We start from the raw sequence: 24,601 nt of genomic DNA on the forward strand, positions 1-24,601 counted from the left end.
AAGCTGGGTTCAGGAAACCCCTTTAAGCATGCAGCAAACTGTGTTCTGAACTTTGAACAATTCTGTCCCATCCTGTATACTGTAGCCCCCCAAAAAACGACACAACTAAAATGTCGCTGTCATTTTACTTGTGAACTAGTCCATTTATTATTCCACTTCAGGGTTGAAAATGTTTTATTATGCCAAGGTCCATTATTGTTTTAGTAGGAGCAGTTGGCTCTCGTTAAGTGTACTGCGGTGATCGAGTCTGGAGGGCTCCATTTTGGGTATTGTGATGAATCTAATGGTGTCATCACAGCGGTGACCTCTCCTCATGTGGCCACGGGACGGCAGGGGCTACCTGATCCTGATCCTGACCCTGGGGGCGGGTATGAGTGTGGATCACATGGGGGGGGTGGCAACCCTCAAGGGAGTGGCGCACCATAATTGGATTAGACATGGTTGCCCCTTTTTCTTTTAGGGTTACCCCCTCCATTCCCAATGCCTTGATGGCATATTGTCATGACTTCATTCACCCACCCATGGAAGCTGCAAAGAATACCTTCCCATAATCTGTGTATGTCAACAGGAATTGACTTCTCTTCCCCTGGATGTAAAAGTACTGGGACAAGGAAGCTGAGCGGAGTAATGAAGATCTATCGCGGCAACAAACACTCTAACGGTTGTGAGCGCATACTTGATGTCGGGACATTTAAACCACTGAACCAGCTGATGGGAGAGACACTGGCTGGGAAAATCTTGTCCTCTCTGTGTCGACTGAGGGAACAGCGTGTTGTTGAGAAGTCGGTGGAGCCAACCAGCTCACGGATGAGGCCGAGGAGAGCAGACTGCAGGAGCCAGAGGAAGCCATGCAAGGAAGAGAAGGGAAGACTTCCTGGTGTACGCAGGTACTGAGAAGTGGCCTCCATGCTGCTTGAGCAGAGAGAAACATAGAGCAGGCAAGCGGAAACGGTGAGGAACGCCACAAATCTGAGGTGGCGGACCGGAGAAGAAGGAACCGACACTGAAGAGCTGCTGCATGCTTACTGTGGGAGAATAGACGTATGCCACAGAGAACCAGTTAGTCCACCCAAGGGAGGCTGGGACACTGGGGCATGTTGGCAACATTACCAAAGGCAAAAAAGAAGAAATAAAGCATATGAGGGATAATGGGAGACTTGCTATTTCCTAAAGAGACATAACAAAATGAATACAAAATATTGTCAAGTTTGCAAGTGTGCCCAGTGAAACATGAGAAAGGTCCTTGAAGGAGAGTATATCAGACAGTCAAGTTGGACAGTGTGTAAAGTAAATCACACAAGTCCTGATGAGGATAAATTTGGTATAGCCAAAGACTGTGTTGAAATATATACCAGAGGAGAAGAACCCTGGTATGAGTACACAAGGTAGCCTATTAAAATGAAGACTTGTTGTTTTGCTGACAAAAAGACACCCAGGGAAAACGTGCATCCTTAAATGCTTAAAGTGCTGTGAAGAGAAATTCTGGGGAAGCGAGCCATACTCTGGAACTGTCAACTTTATCCATCTTTAACGTTTGTGTTGGAAATCACCTTTACATTTTGTCCATTGGCCCTTGCACTCTGAACTCTAAGTTGAAAAGTGTACACAAGTAGTATTTCAGACGCAGGGCATTTTGCTTTGGACATCGACATTGGACAGACCCTTGGGTTTTCTTTTAGGTAGGGAAATGCCTATTAGTAGGGAAGCGAGGGATTTTCCAAATCCCTTTTTGTTTCAATAAAGGTTTATGGCCAAAACCGTGAGTCCTCTGTGTCTGCGTCTCGTTCTTGGATGCTGAAAGCATGTTAAACTTTTTAAAACATTCTTTTGTGCTCTCCAGTGCCACCACTAGCTTCAACAGTTCCCCTTTTAAAACGTATACTGAAATAAACTAATTTGTAATTTTATTTTTGTGGTGTTTCAATAAATCTTTATATGCTGTTGGCTTTGTAGATTGTCCTGAGGAATGCATCTTAATGTTTTATGTAAGCTTTCAAAGGAGCATATTTAGAACATGGAATCAATTTTTAACAGTAATTTCTAACTTTTATTTTTCCAGGCAACAATCTGATGAAGACCTTGCAAGAGTACCAGTTAATTCTACAAGCAATATCCTTAACAAATTATTGCTTACTTATGACCCAAGGATAAGGCCTAATTTCAAAGGTTAGTGAGAAAGGGGATGCACTTGCACATTTGGTCTTCAGATCTTAGGATATTATTTGCATTTGATTTTATATTTTTTCCAAATTTGTTCTTTAACCCAAAAGGTACTACAGCGTTTCCCATTAATCACAATTGTTTACATTTTTAGCTGACTTTTTCTTTACATAAAATGTGTATATATATTTTGTTGTGTTCGGGAGAATTCTCAGAAATGTGCTAATTTCTCTCTACCTTAGAGATCCCCAGCACTTTTGCTGGACTCTAGGACTTTTTATTTTTTAACCTGGAGAGCGCGAGTTTATTTTTCCCACTCTCATGTATGTTAATGTGATTTGAACTCTGTTTCTTTGGACTTTGAGTCTGACAAACTCCATAGGCATCATCTTTACATTGTGTCACACAGCACCTTCAGTACAGTGACACAGGAAAGTCTTCCAGATTTCCCAAAGGTTTAAATACTGTCTCTTGGATAAACTACTGTTTCAAAGAGTAGTGAAATGAAATTGACTTTACTTACATTTATAACTTTCTAGACCCAGCGCACACTATCTTACAATAGGGTGCTGGAGGGGTTACTTGGTATCCCCTTTGTCTAGTTACTCAAAAACATTTTTTGTTACCCTTTCTACAATTAATGGCTGGAGGCAGTGGTTTACGTTTACTACTATTGTGGTTTTAACCGCGGGCTGCAATTGCAGCCTTGGTAAAGCACCCATGGGTGCCCATTTTGTCAAAATGGCCCCGGTCTTCTTTTTTCGCCATTTCCTGCTGGAAAGTTCCTTCTTGAGGTTTACTCTGCGCGCCAAACCAGGTTTGGTCCCTTTGTACGTGTTTGTCTTTTCTTTGTGGGGATTCACAAGTGTATCCCGCCTCTGGCTCTAGTGTGTCTGGCAGGGGCAGGAAGTGAGGGAGGTGCCTGAAACTCGCAGTGCTTAATCCCCTTGGTTGCAGGAATGCACCCAAAGGTGATTGGCCGGCTGGCTGTCCGGCAAGGACAGCCACCCTGCTGTGTGATTGGCAGCTAGGTTGGAATGAATGGGAGAATGGCTGCCTTTGATATGGGTAGATTCCTGGATGCAGTAGGTGAATCCAAATTCTGATCTTGTATTCGCGATGTCTAGAGCTTTGCGATTCTTAGCGTCTTGGAAGCAGAGATTAAGGTTGCCCCGTAGGAGGATTTGAGAACTAGGCTTTGTTTTGGTGTAGAGAAGGGTGGTAATGTCTTCTTCAAATGTGGATACTGGCCCAGGTGGCCTGTAGATTAGGTGCATGGTGAATGTTTGGGTAGCTCAGACAGGGAGCTTGACGGATATTAGTTCAGTTGAAGGAAAAGGATGACTAGGTCTGAGGCCTAAGGAGGAGGTTCTGGATATGAAGGTGACAACCCCTCTGCATCTTGAATCATCTCACCATCTTGAATTGGCGACAAAAAGAACTGTCACCATTTTAGGTCTTTGGTGACACTTCTGTGCACTACCACGGCATAGTACAGCCTGGGAGTACTAATGACACAAAAGTAGGTAGGATAACACCACTGCTACCAGCCATTCAGATAAGGTTGTCACTGTAAATAGTGTTGTGGAGAATTCTCAGAAATGTGCTAATTCCTCTCTACCTTAGAGACCCCCAGCACCTTTGCTGGATTTTGAGGACTTTAATTTTCTACCTGGAGAGAGTGAGACCCTTTTTTCCCACTCATGTATTTCTCCTATGATTTGAACACTGTTACTTTTGTTTGTGGAGTCCGACAAACTCCATAGGCATCATCTTTTTATATTTCCACTGCACTGAAGGTGCTGTGTGCCACACAGGGAAGTCTTTCAGATTTCCGAAAGGGTTGAAATACCTTTCTCTTGGATAACTACTGTAACTTTCTAGACCCAGCACGCAGTGTCTTAAAATACGGTGCTGGAGGGGTTACTTGGTTTCTCCAGCATTGGATCTTTCATGGATTCCCATGCTTAGAATATTCCCCGTCGTCAGGCTGGGAACCCTCAGTATATTTGTAAAGACCTTTCCTATAGGAAAAATCTACATCGTTATCAGGCTGCATACGCTTGACCCTATAGGACGTAGGGATATAAATAGCCCCGCCCCGCGGCTCCCTTCAGATTTCAAACGTCTCCAAAGTAGCGGGAGCAACTCGTGTTTGTTTCTACTTCGGTACAAGGTTGAGTTCTACTCTGGTCAGTTGAAAATGTCCGGAAAGGCGTTATTCCGTCCGTGTGCCACCTGTGGACTGAAAAGTTTATGAAGGAGATGGGCACATGAATGGTTTGTACTGTCTGCACCCGCACCACTCGGTGGACAGTTGTGAGATCTGCAAAGGCTTCTCACAGAAGACGCTAAAGGATAGGAATAGATGCCTGGTGACGTGGCTAAATGAAGGAACCTATCCTTCATCGGAGGTAGGGTCGGTGCACAGCCTGGCATCCAGGCCCAAGTCATCCAAGGCGGAATCCCATCACTGCTCGTTGTCGGCGGAGCCTCCTCCGAAGAAGCCGCTTTCGATGGAGAAACGACCTTCAGAAAAACATCAGGCAAAAGAATCCTCGTTGAAGCATGGACAATATCGCAATCAAGGAAAGTCGTCTTCATCTTCATCGAAAAAAGGCAAGGACCCTTCGAAGACCTTCTCCTCAGGTGACTATTACAGGTCGTCCTCGAGTAGAGAATCGACGAGGCATAAATCTGGCTCAAAAAAGGCGGGATCGCCAAAGGAGTCTGCGCCACAGCCTATACCATAGTCTACAGAGACTCCGTCGCTGACGAGAGTGTTACCGTCGACACAGGCAATGCCTGTAGTGCCCTCGGTGAATACGAGGGCGACGATAGACGTATCCACGTTGACATCGACGGTAGGGCCTCCAAGGGCGTGGCAGCCAGAGGTGTATGATGCGGTTCTACCAGAGACCTTACTACAGCCAGAGGCGGCCTTCTCAGTATCATCCATGCAGGAGGAGCGAGAACAGATCGCTTGTCCAGCAGATCTGGGGCTGCAGGGAGTGGCATTGTCGACGAGTGCGGAGGAGAAGTTACTCCTCATAGACGCACCTTCGGGGATGTCGATAGCTGCCGATGACGAACCGGGTCCTTCGACACGAGTTATGGAAAATCCAGCCTCCCGACCAGTGAGCGAAGAACCACCACGCTCATACCCGGAGGAAGGGGAGTTACAGAGTCGGAACCTAGAAACTCTTTTTCAGAGGTATCCTCGTCCCCTTCGAGGGATCCTAATTGGGAGTCGGAGGCAGAGATGGAAGCACCTAGGAGCCCAGCTTAACCATCACCACTGGACGACATCGGCGCTTTTCACGCGATGATGGGCAAAGCCTGTATTGAATTTGGTCTGAGCCCAGAGGAAGAAAAGGAGTGCTTCTTGTTCGACCATATGGGGAAAAGAAGGAAGACAGTCTTCTCAGTTCCCATTCTAGACCACATCTGGCAGAAAGGTTTGAAGGCTATGCGCCGTCCATTTTCAGAACCAGTGATAAAGGGCAGGTTAGAGAAGAAGTTCAAGGCTCCAGACTCTACGCCTAAATGTTTGACTGCTCAACCATCTCCAGAGTCAGTGGTGTCGGTTGCAGCGGCTGGGAAGGCCAGATCGCAGCACAAATGTTCTCTCCCTCAGGGTAACGAGGCTAGAAGACAGGACAAGGTTCTGTCCGTAGGAGCGATGACAGTTAAAGCAGCTAACTCGCTGGCAATTATGGCAAAGTATGATAGAGGTGGCATCGTTTAGCCCCTATCCTAGAACACCTTCTTGAAGAACATAGAAAGTCGGCCATGTTACTGGTCCGGGAAGGGGAAGAAGCGTCGAACCACTCGATTAACATTGCCGTGGATTTAGAAGAGTCCAGGTTTAAGCAAATAAACAACGGAGTAGTTTTGAGAAGGCAGGCCTGGCTGAAATGTACTAACTTCAGACCGGAAGTTCAGTACAAGGTACTCAATATGCCGTGTGAGGGTGATCAACTGTTCAGTGAGAAAGTCGACTAGGCATTAAAAGGTATGAAAGAGGATATGGATACAGCCAGGTCATTAGGAGCCCTACAAAGTGGAAGAGCCTTTCGATCTTTTCGTCCCTTCCGCGGGGCATCAGGAAATTCCCGTTTTACTTCATCGAGAGACCGAAACTTCAGCAGGCCATCATACGCCTCCCAAGGTTATAGACTGGCGGTCCAGGCAACGCGAAGAGGTCGAAACTACCAGGCTTAGAGAAGAAGAGGATATTCATCGTCGACAAAGGACAGGCAGTCAAAGTCACAACAATGACATGTTACAGGATGTCCGGGGAGGAAGCGTGGCCCGTCGCGTCGACGAATGGAAAAGTATAACAGACCGCTGGGTATTAGACACGATAGGCCGCTCTCTGTAGTTCAAGGAAACGCTGTCACAGATTCCACCCGTGTATTCGGCGCAACCCCATCTTCACATATTACATCAAGAAGTGGAGCTTATGCTGCAGAAAGGGGCTATAGAATTTGTTCCAGTTGCCGAGAGGTGTCAGGGAGTTTACTCTTGTTACTTCGTGGTCAAAAAACCCAACGGCAAATGGCGACCTATTCTGGATTTTCGTTCCCTCAACAAGACCCTAAAAGGTTTAAAATTCAAGATGCTTACACTTCAGGAGGTCATCCGGTCAGTACAGCCAGGAGATTTTCTGGCGTTGTTAGATCTACAGGACGCATATTTTCATTTCTGATGTTTGTTAATCTGCTTAGAATCACATGCTGTGCATAGGTCCGACATCCAGTAGTCACTGCGGAGTATTGCATTTTGTTTTTCGTAGTCAAAAAAGGGGACGTCGACAAGGCGTGTCTGTAACACTATCCCTATAGTGACGTGCGTTGTACCCACAATCCCTCACGCGTCGAGGTCCCTCAGATTGTTTTTTTCCGCCCAGCTTCTGGTCGCCTTACGCGGAGCTCCTAGAGAGACATTGCAAATACTTACTACGGACCTCGATCCTTAATTATACTTATTATATTGTTAAAGATCCCTCCCCTCGACGTTAGCTGTGAAGCTGTTTCTCCGCCGAACGTTTCGACGGAGGGGAAGAGATGGAGGAGATCCTTCGGCGCTGCCGAACACGTGGCCTGGCCTCGCCGGCCAACATACAGTAGGGAGAGTGGGGGTTCGAACTTTTATCTTCTCTTTGAGAATGTCTTTCTCCCCTATCTTTCCCTTGGGGTTGTTATCACCAGTTATTATTGCCTCAGCTATGGAGAGGACACCTTTTAAGTTTTGCCCACGCTGTAGGGGCAAATACACTTGGAAGGACAAACACAAGCTCTAATCGTTGCTTGCCCCTCGATCATAAGGAGGACAGCTGCGCGGCCTGTAAGCTCTTGAAACCAAGAACTCTTAAAGAACGAAAAGTTAAGAGGTGGGCGGACTACGCTATGTCGAAGTCAGTTTCCTCACCCGCCGCCGCTGTTACAGAAAGTGATGAGGAGGGTGATAACTCGACGTCCGTTACGGAAGTCATTAACCCCCAGAAGGAGCGCTCGCGCTCCTCGACGTCCGTCCCCAGCCCCGACGGGCTCGGCTCACGCCCTGCTTATGGGGATGAACACCCCGGCGACAAGGACGCACATAGACCCCATAGGCCTAAGCACACAACCCACGGCTCTTCTTCGTCGAAGATGAAGGATCCATCAGCGCCGAAGGGGACGCAGGGCACTCCGGCGTCTACCTCAGACCGTAAAGGTCTCAAGCCCCACCCGCAAACGCAGCCGCGACCAGCGATTGGGCTTTCATCAAACACGGGCGCTACCTCAAAATCATCCGACGTAACGCTCCATAGAGCGGCCGTCGAGGAACAACGCGTAACGCAGGCAACGTCGACACCAGAGCCCTCTACTGACAAACTCGTTGGCGAGAATTGTTTCCGAAGACAAACGTAAGCGGACGACGAAACAAACGTCGAATACCGCACAAAAAGCTATGGAAACACCGAAAAAGCGCAAGAGTAGCCGGGAACTGCCCCCTTCATCTAAGGACACTTCTGAACTACCGGAGGGCTTTTCAGAGGGCGACGGAAACCTTTCTTCGACGTTGTGGGAGCGTTTTGAAGGTGAAGACACTGATTTCCCCCCTCTAGACTATTCAGGGGTCCCCCATGAGACCCTTGAAAGACTCCATTCTTGTATGGAGAAAATGGAAAGGTTTTTGGGAAGCCAAAACCCACCCACACCCAAAAGACCAAGAGAATGGTCCCAGGATGACCCTAGGGTCAAGATTCCTAGGCTGTTTCCCCCCTTCTACAGACGTATATGACCTCACTGAAGAGGAGCAATACCTCCAGGAAGATGAGGAGTGTTTGGGTGGAGAGGAAGAACATGAGGAAGAGGGGTTTGAAGAAGATCCTTACACTAGTGCAGGACCTTTTGAAGAAGATATAGCTACCTCGCAGCCCTGGCAATCCCCATCAGTGCAGCCTTGGCAATCCCCATCAGTGCACTCAGACCCTGATGTCTTTCACCTTTCTCCTCCCAAGGATTCACCTATTGGAAACACCTCTCCCATAGATGACCAACCTTCACTTAATACACTATTGCGCAAGGCAGCAGCGCATTTTGAAATAGACACAGCGGAGACTCTTCCTGACATAGACTTTGTAGAGAAAGTTATTAAAGAAAAAGCCCCTGTTAGTGAGTGTATTCCGCTCCTGGCTTCTATAAAGAGAAGAATAACTCCTTCCCTTTCCAATCCTGCCTTAGTCAGAGGGGTCAACCCTCGGATAGAAAAGCTCTTCAGCCCTTCGTCCTCTGACCCTTTGTACATCAGAGGACATTCTATTCCGGACTCCCTCGTAGTTACTAATACAAGAAAAAGAGCGGGGGTACCACTATCCACTAGTGAGGCACCACCTGACAGAGGGCAAGAAGCTCTATGCACTTGGGAAGAGAATCACGACCTCCGCCGCCTTCTCAACTAGGATTGCAAATAACAATTCCCTACTAGCTAGCTACGCAGATGCACAGTGGAGCAAGCTGTGCAGCGAAGCAGAGGACGCACCAGAACCCCTGCGTTCACGCCTGTTAGCTATAATCTCAGAGGGAACTCTTCTAAACCAGGGCATCGTAAAGAACTCCTTAGATGCCGCAGAGACGGCTGGCCGTTCCCTGGTTCAGGGATTACTTCTCAACGCCATGTCTGGCTGCGCACTTCGGGATTTAAGCCGGAAACCCAGGCTTCCCTGATAAATAAGCCCATAGAACAAACACATCTGTTTGTGAAAGCAGTTGATGAGGCCCTAGAACATGCGACGAAAGAGTTTGATACCATAAAGACTCTTGACCAAATATCTAGGCCCCCTAACAGACGCAGCTATGGCAATAGACGCTCCTTTCGTGGCCAACGCCAGCAGCAAAACCGACAGCAATTTTACTCTGCTACCAACTGGCCCTCTAACCAGGGTAACAACACCCAGTTCAGTCAAAGAGGCCAACGCCGTGGCAAAGGAAGAGGTCGCGGCTCCAGCCCCAAAGGTTCCATGCCCAATACCAACAAATGACCCGAAGATTCGGGTCCCCTCCCATGCATCACCGGTCGGGGGCCGGCTAACATCGTTCCTTTCAGCATGGGAGGGAATATCGTCAGACCGCTGGGTATTATCCACCATAGCCCACGGATACTGCATCGAATTCAACGGTTCCCCGAAGTACAGACCCCCACGGAACCGACGCATGACACCGGAACACCTCACCATTCTTCTTCAAGAAGTAGAAGAGCTACTGAAAAAAGAGGCTATAGAGGCTGTCCCCCTATCTCAGGTAACAGAAGGTATTTATTCAGTGTACTTCCTTGTACCCAAAAAGGACTTAACCATGCGCCCTGTATTAGATCTGCGCCCAGCGAACAAGTTTGCCAAACCCCAAAAGTTTCGTATGGTGACCTTGCAGGAAGTAATCCCACTGTTATCACAAGGGGATTACATGACAACACTAGACATGAAAGATGCATACTTTCATATTTTAATGTTGCCAGCGCACAGAAAATACCTCAGGTTCAAGATAGAGAACAAACACTACCAGTTCAGAGTACTACCCTTCGGGATAGCATCTGCACCAAGGGTATTCACGAAAGTACTGGCAGTGGCAGCGGCCCATCTGCGCAGGTTATCCATCCCGGTATACCCTTACCTCGACGACTGGCTCATAACAGGGGATTCTTACGAAACATGCTTCTCCAATACCCAAAAGACCGTAGACCTTTTGTCCCAACTGGGCTTCTCCATCAACGAAAAGAAGTCCAGCTTAGACCCCAGCCAAATCGAACAATTCCTAGGGGCTCTAATTCGAACAAAGGACGGCCTCGTCTTCCCCTCTAACGAGAGGGTCCAAAACATGCTGTTTCAGATCCCCCATTATGTGGCAGGTCGAGAGGTGACGGTACGCAAAGCAATGCGCTTGCTAGGGATGATGGCGTCATGTATTTATTTGGTACCTCACGCGTGCCTGCGCATGCGCCCAATGCAAGAGTGGCTCTACAGCCAGTGGTGTCAGGCCAGCGGACAATGGGACGATCTAGTGGTGGTCTCGCAGGCATTGGTTCTCTCGCTACGGTGGTGGACAAAAGAAAACCTGTTATTAGGGAAGACTTTTGCCACACCCGCAGTGGGAAGCCACTCTAACCACAGACTCATCCCTTACAGGATGGGGGGGCTCACCTATCCCATCAGACTGCTCACGGAGCGTGGACTCCGAGCTTGGCATCCAAGCATATAAACCTGCTGGAACTACTAGCGGTGTTCAAAGCACTGAAAGCCTTTCAGGAACACCTACAAGGAAAGACAGTGATGGTCCTCACAGACAGCACCACAGCCATGTACTACCTCAACAAGCAAGGGGGCACTCACTCTCCAGGACTGTCCAAGCTGTCCCAGAATATATGGAAGTGGGCTCTCAAACACAACATGTTCCTACTATCACAACATGTACCAGGGGAACTCAATCTGCTAGCAGACAAACTCAGCAGAGACTTCCCCCTGCCCAAAGAGTACGAATGGCAATTGCACGAAGACATCGTCTTAGACGTCTTCACGCAATGGGGGTTCCCGGAAATAGACCTGTTCGCAACTCTGGACAACTCACAATGCCAAAGTTACGCCTCCAGGTACCCCCAGAACCAGTCCAAGGGGAACGGTCTGTCGATTCAATGGTCAGGGAAATTTGTTTACGCCTTTCCCCCCCCCCCCGACTCCCCTTCTCAACAAAGTGGTCCACAAGATGCACCAGGAGCAGGTTACCATGATACTAGTGGCCCCAATGTGGGCCTGGCAGCCATGGTTCGCTCACTTGATGGAGATGTCCCTAGCTCCCCCAGTGAAACTTCCCTGCCCGTACAACATGCTGTCACAGGACAAGGGCAGGACACTGCATCCATGCCCTCAGACCATGAACTTAGCAGCCTGGCTCCTGAGATCATAGAATTTGGACATTTACAACTCCCGCAGAGATGTATGGACATCCTCAGGGAAGCCAGAAAACCTAATACTCGCCACTGCTATTCTAGCAAATGGAAAAGATTTGTCATCTGGTGTAGAGATAAGAGCATCAACCCGGTTGACTGCTCTCCCACTAACATTGTTCTGTACTTGACCCATTTACTGGATTCAGGTCTAGTCTTCAATTCCATTAAAGTCCACCTAGCGGCACTTTCTGCATACACCACTTCCCAACTTAAAGTGTCGTGGTGGAAGATGCCAGTTATCAAGGCCTTCATGGAGGGGGTAAAGAGAATACACCCTCCGATAGCTAACCCAGCTCCCGGATGGGACTTAAATGTGGTACTTTCTAGACTCATGGGCCCTCCTTTCGAACCCATGCACAAGGCAACTCTTAAAGACCTCACTCTTAAGACTGCTTTCCTAATAGCTATCACCTCCATTAGGAGAGTAAGTGAACTACAGGCGCTTTCTGTACTAGACCCCTTCGTAACAGTTCACAAGGATAAGGTGGTTCTACGCACACACCCAAGGTTTGCACCAAAATTCATCTCGAAATTTCATGTAAACCAGTCAATAGAACTACCAACGTTCTTTCAAAACCCTTCCAGTTTAGGAGAAAAAAGTCTGCATACACTAGATGTACGCAGAGCTGTCATGTTCTACATGGAAAGAACCAGACCACTGAGAAAGACTAATCAGTTCTTTGTCTCTGTAGCAGCAGGAAGAGAAGGAGATGCAGTTTCAAAGTCCACTATATCTAGATGGATTGTTCAATGCATCACTCTGTTACACTCTTGCTAAGAGAGAACTACCCTTCAAGCCAAGAGCACATTCCACTTGAGGCACTGGGGCTTCCATAGCGTTCATTGCAAATGTTCCCCTTGAGTCCATCTGCAAAGCGGCTACCTGGAGTTCTGTGCACACCTTTACAAAACACTGTCTAGATGCACACTCTAGATCTGACTCCCAGGTGGGACAGGCAGTATTAAGACATCTTTTCTCTACTGTTCCTTCTCATAACCCACCGCCAACTCCGGGTACTACTCGCTAGTCTATGCACAGCATGTGATTCTAAGCAGATTAACAAACATCAGAAGACGATGCATTACTTACCGTAAAAGCATTTCTGATGGTTGTGTCTGCTTAGATTCACATGCGCCCACCCTTCCTCCCCGCTCGGATGGAAGGAACATAGACATCCTTTTCTATATTCTCTCTTTTCTGTACTCACTCACGTCTAGAAGGCTCCCTCAGGGCAGAAAAATACAAACAGAGGGACCTCGACGCGTGAGGGATTGTGGGTACAACGCACGTCACTATAGGGATAGTGTTACAGACACGCCTTGTCGACGTCCCCTTTTTCGACTACGAAAAACAAAATGCAATACTCCGCAGTGACCACTGGATGTCGGACCTATGCACAGCATGTGAATCTAAGCAGATACAACCATCAGAAATGCTTTTACGGTAAGTAATGCATTGTCATACTGGTGCGTCGACGACGCAGAACATTTCTAAGGTTCGTAGTCGGTCGAAGCCATTACCAGTTCAAAGTACTCCCTTTCGGACTAAAGTAGTCTCCCAGGACGTTCACAAAGTGTTTGGCTCCAATGGCAGCGTGGCTGCGAACAAGAGGTCATCATGTTTACCCGTATCTGGACGATTGGCTGATAAGAGGCTCGTCTCTGAGCATAACTCAAGCAAGCCTAAAAGCCACCATGCAACTTCTGAAACGCTTGGGGTTTGCGATAAACTTCAAGAAATCCTTCCTTTCGCCCTCAAGGAACTTAGTATTTCTGGGCGCGGAGTTCCAAACCCAATCGGGGCTAGTGAGGCCCTCAGTGGAAAGAATACAGAAACTGACTCAAAGGGCAAAGGAATGGAGAGTGGGCACCAGGGTGTCAGTCAGAAAATACATGTCGCTGCTAGGAGCCTTAGCATCTTGTATTCCATTGGTGAACAATTGCCATCTCTTCATGATGCCGATACAAATGTTTCTGGCAGACCAGTAGTCCCAAAGTCGAGGCCTTTGGTGGGACAAGCTGAGCATCAACCACAATCTGTGGCAGGCACTTAAGTGGTGGCAGCTCTCCAAAAACCTGACAAAGGGTATGCCCCTGTAGGAGCCGGATTACCAAGCAACGGTAGTTACGGATGCATCTCTGAAGGGATGGGGAGCTCATCTAGGTCCCCTGCAAGTTCAAGGTCAATGGTCCCCAGCGGAGTCTACTCTTCTCATAAATGTGCTAGAGTTAAGAGCGGTATGTTGGGTGCTGAAGTCTTTTCTGACGCGCATACGAGCGTCGGTTGTCAGACTACTAACGGACAATACAACAACCATGTTCTATCTCAGGAAGCAAGGGGGCACTCGGTCCAGAACGCTCTCGAGCGAAGCTCAGAAAATATGGCATTGGGCCCTCGAACAGAAGATCACCATATCGGCTGACCATCTTCCAGGGTTAAAGAATATAGAGGCAGACTCACTCAGCAGGGAACTGAACCAACTGCACGATTGGGAGCTGGATGACGGTCAGCTAGCGAGTCTCTAGAAAATGGAGTCATCCACCCTTGGATCTGTTTGCGACCCGAGAGAACAAGAAGCGTGCACGGTTCGCAACCAGGTGGCCGCAGCCCGAATTGATGGGGGAGGCGTTCTCTTTCCCGTGGACCAACAAGTTTGCTTACTCGGTTCCTCTGTTTCCACTCATCTGACGGACACTCCAGTGGATTCACAGGTACCTGTGCCGGGTGATTGTGGTGGCTCCTTATTGGGCGAGACAGTTGTGGTTCTCAGATCTTCTGCAATTGTCGATAGCAGAGCCAGTGAGGTTCCGGAAGATTCCGAACCTTCTATCTCAAGTCAAAGGAGCGGTTTGGCATCAAAATCCAGACTCCCTCAACCTGACGGCCTGGCTCCTGACTTCTCCGAGTTCGGGGATCTGAGTGTCGACAAATTTTACAGGCAGCACAAGCTCCATCCACAAACGCTTCGTATGCAGGTAAATGGAAAAGATTCTGTATATGGTGCAGAGATCATCCGGGGATAGATCCCCTGAACGTTGACGCACAGCAAATTCTGCCATATTTATTACACTTGGCAGAGCAAGGATTGGCTTTTTCCTCTATAAAAGTTAATTTAGCGGCCATCTCGAGATTTACTCAAAAAAGACATTCAACACCTCTTCAGCAATCGACTGGTGAAGCATTTTCTGAAAGGCCTTTTTCAAACTTTCCCACCAGCTAAGAAATTTCCACCAAACTGGAGCTTGAACCTAGTACTGTCAGCACTAATGAGAGCTCTGTTCGAACCAATGTCATCGTCATCGTTTAAGTTTTTGTCATGGAAAATGGCCTTTTTGGTAGCCATTACGTCGGCAAGGAGGCTTTTGGAATTACAAGCATTGGTCATTGATCCTCCATACCTGCGGTTTTTCAAAGACAAGGTAGTGTTAGCAACCAATCCTCACTTTATTCCTAAAGTGCCGACGACATTCCACAAACATTCGTCTATTGTTCCAACATTCTTTGCAACGGCTTGATGTAAAAAGAGCTTTGAAGTTCTATCTCAGTCGTACTCAAGGTTTTAGACGTTCAAGGCAACTCTTTGTAGCTTATGGACCTTCGGTGAAGGGGAAACGGATCTCTAAGCAAGGACTAGCCCGCTGGGTGTCGTCGACTGTTGCTTTTTGTCACCCTAAAGCAGGAAAACCATTGGAAAGACAGCCAAAAGCTCATTCAACAAGATCCGCCTCGTCGTCTGCGGCGTTATGGTCTGGAATTCCATTGGTGGACATCTGTCAAGCGGCATCGTGGTCGGTGCCGCACACATTTACACAGCATTATTGCCTAGAGCAACAACATGCGGCAGATATGCAGATGGGGCGAGCGGTCCTTTGGCATCTGTTTCTGTAAGATAAGCCCCATATAGGGGTATACATACTCTTGTCATTATGCCGTATGTTTAGTTATTGTCAATGTACCTTAATGGGGGTTCTTTCACATACCAAACTGAATATGTGGCTTGGATAGTTTAGTTTGCATTGCACACCTCCATGTTAGGGGTACTGCTGTATAATCTATTCGAAGCATGTCAATCCATGAAAGATCCAATGCTGGAGAAGGGAGTAGTTTCTTACCTGTAACTCCATTTCTCCAGTGTTAGTATCTTTCATCTTTCACATGCACAACCGCGTTTACTCTGGTCCGGGCGCAATCTTCTCACTTCAGACCTGGGAATGCCAAGTGTACGAATTGAGTGTGAGGGTGCCGTGGACGCAGAGCAAGCAGTAGACCAAGTTTCGAGGGCTTCCCCGAAACGGCGGTGGTGACAGAGCAAAGCGTCCTGCGTAAGCTGGTCAGCACACTGGTTGGCCCTGGGACACTTCCGAAAAGGCTTACTTGCAGGGTTTGATGAAGGTGCCGGGAATAGTTGATCCCATTATTCCAATGGGTCGAAGCGCCTTCGCAGACCTTCTAGGACGATCAGATGCAGAGGGGTCTCGCAGGACGACAGCGGCTCAGGGTGCCAAACCTTCCTTGACTCATTTTCATGTTGCAGGATACTTGGCTCCTTATCCCTTGTTTGGTGTGAACTCGGGAGATCGACATGGTAGTGGTGTTTTCCGCCTCCTCTTATCCAAAGTTCCCTTTATGTCAAAACGGAGAGGACCCAATGGGAGATCTGCTCACAAACACTCCCACCATACGTGGACCTATCACGGACCACGGTGGTCCCAGGCATTCAGGACACTCTAGACTCTCTGGCACCCAGGATGTGTATTGGGACCAGACATACCAGCCCACATCCTGGAGGCACACACAAGGCATGCAGAAGCCTGCGAAAGCGTTGTTTCGCGGGGAAGTGCATGACCAAATAAGGACTGCCCGTGTCGGCTCGACCTGGGGGAAGGTGAAGGGGCAAGACGGTCAGCGGACAGGACAAAGAACCTCGTGGCATGGCCATTTTGGGAGCCAGGCCACCTATTCATGCCAAGCGCGGATACATGGCAAAAAAGGGTTCAAAACACAAGAGAAACGATAGCTGCCACCAGTCCCGCACGTGACAGACTTGCACAGTTCATGATAAGTCCAGAGAGAGTGTCTAGGGCCTTTGGAATGACTAGAGACCAAAGAGCGAGGTAACGTAACTTACGGGGCACTCTTGTTTCATGTTGCACAAAAGCTGCAACATGAGGAAAGGACTAAGGGAAATAAAGTCTCCCAGTACTGACTGTCTTAAGGGCATGTCAGTTTCCCCATAAGAATTGAGCGAAAGCTCAGAGGAGTGCGGAGGAAGGCTGCGCTTCTCTGGCAAAGTCTAGATCAGGGTGTAAAACAGCAAAAAGTTTGGGGGTTGCCACATGGAGGGAAAATTGCATACAATTATGAAATCTTTCCTGACAACCCTTACTAGAATGGCCGGTGGCAGTGGTTTACTTTTAACTACCTTGGTGTGCTTTTACCAGGGATGCGTTCACAGCTGCCAAAATGTTAAAAGGGCCCCAGCCGTCGTCTTTCGGCATTTTTGTGGAAATGTCCTTGAGATTTATTCTGCACGCCAAACCAGGTTTGGTCCCTTTGTTCATTTTGCCTTTGGCGGGATCACGAGTGGCGCCCGCCTCTGGCTCCAGAGTGTCTGGCAGGGCAGGAAGTAAGGGAGGTGCCCAAAACTCCCTGTGCTTAATCCCCTTGGTTACAGGAATGCACCCAAAGGTGATTGGCCGGCTGGCTGTCCGGCAAGGACAGCCACCCTGCTGTTTGACTGGCAGCTAGGCTCAAATGAATGGGAGAAACCTGCATAAAAGGCCAGGCTTTTTTGGCTTGGAAGGCAGTCGACCACTGGACGAAGGAATCTGAAGAAGCACTTGGAAGAGACGCCTGGACCGTTGGCTTGCCCAGTGAAGCCCTGCTGCTGTGCTGAAGCTCCAAATTCACCTCAACTAGAGAAGCCCTGCAAGGACGACTTCTCCCCTTGATATAGTGAGACCAATCAACTCCAAAGTGAACTCGTCTGGTCATCCTCTCGGAGCTGGCTGTGCTTTCTTGCTGCTGCAGGAACCCCAGATTCGGAGTGAATCACTTTTAAGTTGACCAAGAGCTCCAGGGAAGATCCTCTGGACTCCCAAGAAGCAGGACTGACCAAGCCTGAGCCACCTCAACAGAGTGCTGGACCCCAGATGCAAGGAAAGCCCATCTCGACAGCCAAGAACTGCGGCAGTGCTATTTGCTGAGACGCGAGGAGCTGAAACCGTGAAGTGCCACTGAATAGAAGTTTGGTCCTTTTTCTATCCCCCCATTGCAGTGCTGGAGTCCTCCAGACATTCCGTCTCATGTCCCCACGACTGAGGCCCAATAACACAGGATCTGAAGAGGTACATAGGAGCAGAAGCCAGCTGGAACCATTTCTTCAAACCAAAGGTACTGTACAGTCTGAGAACTTACCTCTTGTGTAGCCTCACTTGTTCTCAGTGGAGACTTATCTTGGTTGCTTCTGTAGAGTTGCTAACAGCTTTTTCACCTCAGAAGCCTAAACAGCCTGTGGCCCTACTTTAATTTCTTCTTTTCTACAAAGGTCTCTAAAACATTGTGCAAGACTTTTACCTACCTCCTAAGTGCTTCAGCTCACCTAGACTTTTGCCCAATTAATATTGGCCTGGCCTGGCTCCCCGGGTTACTCTTCTTCCCTCTGACTTTGTGTTTGGTCTTCCTTCCCTGAAGGGGTTAACTTACTTTGCATAGGGGAGGTTTCCGAAAGTTCTTGCCTGCTTCAGAATATTTGTGTGATCTCTTGTTTTATTCTAATAACCATTTTCTTTGACACTCATCTCAGTATTGCTCTAAATGCAACAGTGATATATTAATGTCCAGTGTCCTAGCTATTTAAGTCACCAGAGGGTGTAGGAAGTGTCTCTGTGCCATCCCAAATGGGTATTTGCTGATTTAGAGAAACTAAGACTGTATATTGGAGGTATTTGTGTGTTACTATTATATTGCTCCCTTCTGAAGAAGGCTTAGTCAAATAATAATTGTTTAATTAAGAAACCTTGAGTATAAGTGTTTATGCTTGTCACTGTGAATCTCTGTGTAACTCCCCTACAGCTTACATTTACCCCTCTTGAGATACGCCTGGCTGCTCAATCACGCTACAAAGCGGTCTAGTACAGACTAATACCAAAGGTTCCGTTCCTATTGGCAGGCCAAGTTTTTTGTAGTGCACCCAAAGGGTACTACTCCAAATCTTTCCTAACACAAAGGTTTGCAGTGGCAGTGAGAAAGTGGATGCAGTGTAGCCCTTCAGCACTCCACATAAGGTGGGGTGTGCTGATCTCGCAATAGAAAAAGATGGGAAGGATATAAATAATCCCCTGTAACAGAAAATAAAGAGGGACGCTGCAGAGTTCTGTGTGCTGCACAAGTCAGATGCTACAAAACATGGCGGGGGGCACCTTGTATCTGTCACTTGTGCAACCCCAGTCAGTTGGGTCAAACGGAGAGTGTTTGGGGACGTGAGTTGGGGTGTCTGCAGTCCTCCGATCGCTCTCGGGGTATAGCGAGTTGTTGCAGTGTTAGGCGGGGCCAGGTCCTGCATCTGCGATTGCTTGTGCCCAGAGTCCTTCACTCCATTGCCAGTGCATTTCTTGGTAGTCCCGATTACTTGTATGGGGTCTATTTGTAATTTTGCAGTGTTCCACAGGGGTTTCCTCTCCTGCATACATGTTCTTCATTTTTGTGTTAATCCAGGGGCTGTTTTACCTCCTGGTGTAATTGTTTGGGTTTGTTTTGGAACATGCATAGACCCAAAGGGGGTGCAGGGGGTGCCCCGCGCGACTCCATGGCGACTGTCGAGGCTCACCAGGGTCCCGCCGGGGGGGGGGGGGGAAGGGAGATGAAGCGGCCGATGCGAACACGGAATCCAGATTTCAGTCCCGCTCAGCTACTTCCGGCCAGCCAGCTCGGATTTGGATCACTCTGCGGTTTTGGTCTGTGCCAGCTGCCCCACACGTTTCGGATGCCGATACTGTGACTGCTTCGGCTTATGTGCACCTTTGGGAACTTTTATTTTATACGCCGGTGCGGAGCGCAGGGGATGTGCGTCCTCTTCAGCAGGCGGCCATCTTGGAATTAAAACCTCTATTTTTCTTGTCTGCAAAAAGCAACCCTTTTTACACGTGGTGAATCTTTCTTTTGCTGTCACTTCCAATGCAGTTTTCTCTTCCATCTAGATTTTAAACATTATTTGCAGCCCTAGTCAATTTCTCTTACACAGCAATCTGTTCAAGGCAAAGGTCCACTGACACTAACATAAGCATAGAGAAATGGGGCTTCTTGTTGAAGAGTTCAACTGCAATATTTTGTACAGCATTTTCCGTATGGCTGGGAATAAAGTTCTTGGTGATTTCACAGATCTTGCCTGACACAGCCTGTCATTCAATGAGAAATGCCCCTTTTTGTTGGAGCACAACCTGAATATGGCTGGGTATAGCTGGGTCTCCCTGGATTAGCACTGTGTATTGTTGAATAGATGGAAAGGAGCATCAGGGCGCCATCATTTTAAATGTAAAATATTTAATATATATATTTTTTTTTTCAAGGGGAAATTTTGAGCTAGCAGCAAAGTAGCGCTGCTTTTCAATTCTCTTTGGTGCACACAAGGAAACACGCTTGCAGCCTTTCTCGGTGTGTTCCCTGTTCCGTCTTGCCCAATAGGTGCTTGGCGAAGACAGCGCGGCCATCATTTTTGTAGCTGTGAAACGCAGTTTTGATGCAAGGGAATGGCGCTCAAAGAAGCCACCGCAGCCATTCTGCTGGTATTGCAGAATTGCAGGTGGTGATGGAGGTGAATTCTGCTCGGTGGGTAACTACCCCACAAACTCTCTATACATTTTCTTGAAAAATTGAATTTATTTTGGATATTAAAAAATCATAAAATGTAAATGAACATTACTTACTGTGTTTCACCAATGCTTTTAAATCCTCTGCGGATAGGGAGTTTATCATTCTGCATGCTATTTCCATTGAGCATCAGACATTTTTGGTGGTGTAATAATAGATGGTAGGATGTGGGAGTGCTGCATAATCTGTGGTTCAAATGAGGTGAAGTGATGGATTTGAACAAAGTTGAGAGGTTTGTGGGTGGTTCTGGAGGTGGGGATATCAGTACAACTGGTAAATCTACCACAGGAATAGGCAGTTTTTGCTAAAATGGGAATTGCCAAGTTAGGAATTTGGATTTTCATAGGAGCAGCTTTGAGTTTAATTTTAGATGGTGGTGGTTTTTGTGTCCGAAAATGGTAAATTGCAAAGTTAAAAGAATATAAAGTGTCTGAAAATGAAGGGCACTTTCTAATCTTCCAAGTATGGTGAACATGGTGATTGTGTGTATTTAAGAAACGCGTATACGCTATCAAGATCATTTGGAGAAGATGGTTGTCTAGTGGCCGAGTTGATTGCCTGGCATCCTGAACAATGTAAATTGATCAAAGCCTTCCTGGAGGGATACATTTTGCCATATTGTTGGATGCCTTTGACACCCAGCTGTGCCCCATCCGTGTTAACATTACAGTACTTTACTTTTTCAGTCTCTTCTCTTGCACATCTACGTAAGTTAGACTTGGATGCCAACATGTCCCTTTCCATTTGGAAGACCTTTGCCCAGATCTGGTGTTTCCTTTGCATTCTGAAGCTTGTAATCGTGCTTGTTCTCATAAATCCATGGCCACAAGCCTCAAAAGGCAAAAGAAAAAAACAGATCTGGACACTTATCTTCCCCCATAAAATGGGGCACTTTGGCATGTATGCAGGCTTGTCCTTTTTCTTTCCAGACTGCCCCTGCCCAAGTTAAATGGGGAAACAGATGCCAGATGTGTAATGTAGTCTTTGGGTGTACAATATTCAATACCTGCCACACATGACCTAATAAACCTACTCTTTGTTAGGAGTAACCCTTTACCTGTCTCCAAATAGCCACATGTGTCAAACCAAATGATGCCTTTTCGAGGGTTGATTATTTGTGTGCACGTTTAATAACAAGTTTGAATGCTCTACCTGTTTTCATCTTTCAGGCCACACCAAAGCAAAAAATACTTTAATTTGGGGTTGGCTAAATTCCATACACTGCTAATGTGATCTTAATGATTGAGCTTTATATTTGTAATTATTTCTTTACATTTACAGGTATTCCAGTGGATGTAGTAGTCAACATTTTCATAAACAGCTTTGGCTCCATTCAAGAAACCACTATGGTAAGGCTGTTTTGTGTTAATTTATTATGAACCTAAGCAATCCCAAAATAATTCACTTGCCATTTAGTAAAGCTTGTGGAAGAATGTAGTGAAGGTGAAGTCTAACTACTTTATGAAAATTAATGTTTCATTGAGTGCTACTTGTTATTAGTGCTAATTTCTGCGACCATGAACGCAGATACTTGGATCACCAATCTAACATGGGGGGGGGCCTTCAAACCCACAAGGCTCTGGGCTTACCGTAATGGTTTATGGTAGAGTACATTTTATGCAGTTCCAAACTCATGACAGAATAATTGTGCCTCTCTAGTGCCAAATCAAACACCAAATCAAACACCAAAGGTTTTGTAGGGCAAGTACTGAAACCATATTGGTGGTATTATTATATTTGCGTGCAGAACTAGCTTCGAGAAGCAACAAAGCTCTTTACAGAGGTATACAACAGTACAGATGCATAAGAGTGCTTTCTGAGGTAACAGAACAGATATACAATGGGGGATAGGAAACTGGCACAGAGGAGGGGTATAGCTATACAGTGTGGATGAGTGGGGCAGATGGTGTCTACTGACTCGTGGTGTGGGGCCGACGTGATGGCTTGGGTGTTGAGGAGAGACAAACTCCTTGAAGAGGTGGGTCTTGAGTTCTTTTCTGAATTGTAGGAGTGAGTCTGATGCTGACTGGCTTCTGGTGGTGGACAGAGAAGGCTTGTTTTCTGGTCCTTTTTATTTTTGCAGCAGTGGATTTTGAGTCTGCATGCGTCCTGGCTTCTGGTGGTGCGCTGTCCGCCGCAGATGCTTGTTGGGGAGTTTCACAAAAGTCCACCAAAAGGCTTATAGTAGGAGGGAGGAAGGACTGTAGGCAGTACGCAGAAAAGAGTATACACATAGGCCAATGAAACACTGACACGCTGAAAGTTATATAAACGTGTTTATTTTGTATATAAACGAAGATCAAGATAATTCTTAAAAGAAAGTACTATAACACAAAATAGGTAACTTAGGAGAACCAATGCAATATTGACAGTAAGTAAAACACTTTTCTAATACTTTGAGAATGGCAGTATGCAATTGAACAGGCAAGTAAAATACTTTTGTAATACTGTTTCAGGTAAAATAAATGAAACAAAACCAACATAAAGCAGGTAAATAATTATTTCAGAGGCCATAGGCTTTAGAAGTCCATCTCTATCTACTTTTGAGTCTGAGTCAGATTGGAGGGCAAATAAGCACAAGCTGTCGGACGTTCTAGAGGAAATCTTCAGTAGCAAGTAAGTACACTTTTGTTTGGGGAGGGGAACGGTCAGGGACTTGGGAGAAGGCTCCTGAAGGCAAAAGGGCGTTGGGCCTGGGCGAACATTTATGGACTCCCAAACACACTAATCAGCACTTGACCAACACAGGAGCAGCAAATCAACTCTAGGTAAGTTCTACCAGGAGTCTCACAGTACCTTAGAAGTGAAGAAGATGATGCAGTATGGTGCCCTCACAATGCAGTAGCAGCAGACTCGCTCACTGTTTTCTTGGTCAGGCAGACAACAGAAGGGACACTGGAAGGGCTCTCACAGCAGTAGAGTGAAGAGGCTCCAAAGAAAGTATTCTTTGGGGTTCTGTAAATCTTAGCACCCTTTTCAAGACACCAGTGAAAAATTATTACTGCCCGGTCGATTAATCACGCTTTCTCGGTCCAGCTCTCTGGTGAGGGGACTTCAAGGAGTGTAACCCCTGGTATTCTAGAAGTGTCTGCGGACATCTCTCCTTTTCCTCCTAGTTGATTTTTCTGTTCCAGGGGTCAGCTTGTCTTCAGCCTCAGGATCCATGCATCTTATGCAGGAACTCAGCCAATCCGAACACATGCACCATTCAAACTGCGGGTGGTGGCGTCCCTTCATGTCCTTTATTGTGCGGATCTCACAATATAGAAAGATGCACAAGAGACCACTATCCCCCTTTAACATGAAATAGAGTGAAGGCCAAAGGTCTGTGCAGGGTTTCTGGGAGAGAGTGCTGTGTGCTGCAAAAGTCAATACAGATGCCATAAAACTTTGAGAAAAGTATAACTCTGTCAAAAAAGGTATTAAAAAGAAATCTAAAAATATCCCAAAGCTAAGGTAAAAGAATGAGGGTGAAAAAAGGTTAACACTCACTCGGGAACAGACCAAAAATCCAGTAGTCCAGCCAAAACTGCTGGGAGACTTGCATGTAGTGGAGATTGAGCATGAAAATCTACCTAACGATGCTGGGTTTCTCTGCCAGGTAGCTGGGTGGCTGCCTTATAAATGATGCAGCAAGACTTGAAGGTGATTTGTGCCTGAAGTGGGAGCCGGTGAAGGTGGATGAGGGCCGCAGTGATGTGGCCATTTCTGCGTAGACCCTTGATGTATGCAGCGTGTGTATGACACTTCTCAGGAGCACAAGGGAAGAATGAGGCCTTCGAGGAGGGCATTGTCCTCATCCACGTGGGATAGGATTAGTGTTTGACCGCTGGATCTCAAGCTGTCCAGAGGAAGGAAGGGCTTGACTTTCTGCAGGAGGGAACGCTGATACCAACCCGTTTGTGTCTTGAAGGAGAGGTTTGTCGATGTGAAACCCGAGGGATTTAGTGCCAGAGGTGAGCTTTGTGTGAAGCACTCAGGGGTTAATGGTTGTTAGCCGATGTGGTGTTGGTGTGTAATGGATGTGTTGCGTTTGTTTGCTTTGAATATAAGGGGTAAGTACTGGTTATTTCTACACCCTGTTTA

General features: G+C 47.1%; 1 protein-coding gene across 2 annotated transcripts in view; it reads left to right on the plus strand.

Annotated features, from left to right (window-relative positions):
• GLRB (glycine receptor beta) overlaps positions 1-24,601 on the plus strand; it is a 503,088-nt gene that overhangs the window by 160,443 nt on the left and 318,044 nt on the right. For both annotated transcript variants that reach the window (XM_069631327.1, XM_069631328.1), the window contains exons 4-5: positions 2,060-2,166; positions 21,797-21,864. In XM_069631327.1, the coding sequence (XP_069487428.1) occupies positions 2,060-2,166; positions 21,797-21,864 (175 nt within the window). The remainder of the gene's footprint in view (positions 1-2,059; positions 2,167-21,796; positions 21,865-24,601) is intronic.

The sequence above is a fragment of the Ambystoma mexicanum genome, chromosome 6q (assembly GCF_040938575.1).
Source record: "Ambystoma mexicanum isolate Mex_15411 chromosome 6q, UKY_AmexF1_1, whole genome shotgun sequence".
Classification (NCBI taxonomy): domain Eukaryota; kingdom Metazoa; phylum Chordata; class Amphibia; order Caudata; family Ambystomatidae; genus Ambystoma; species Ambystoma mexicanum.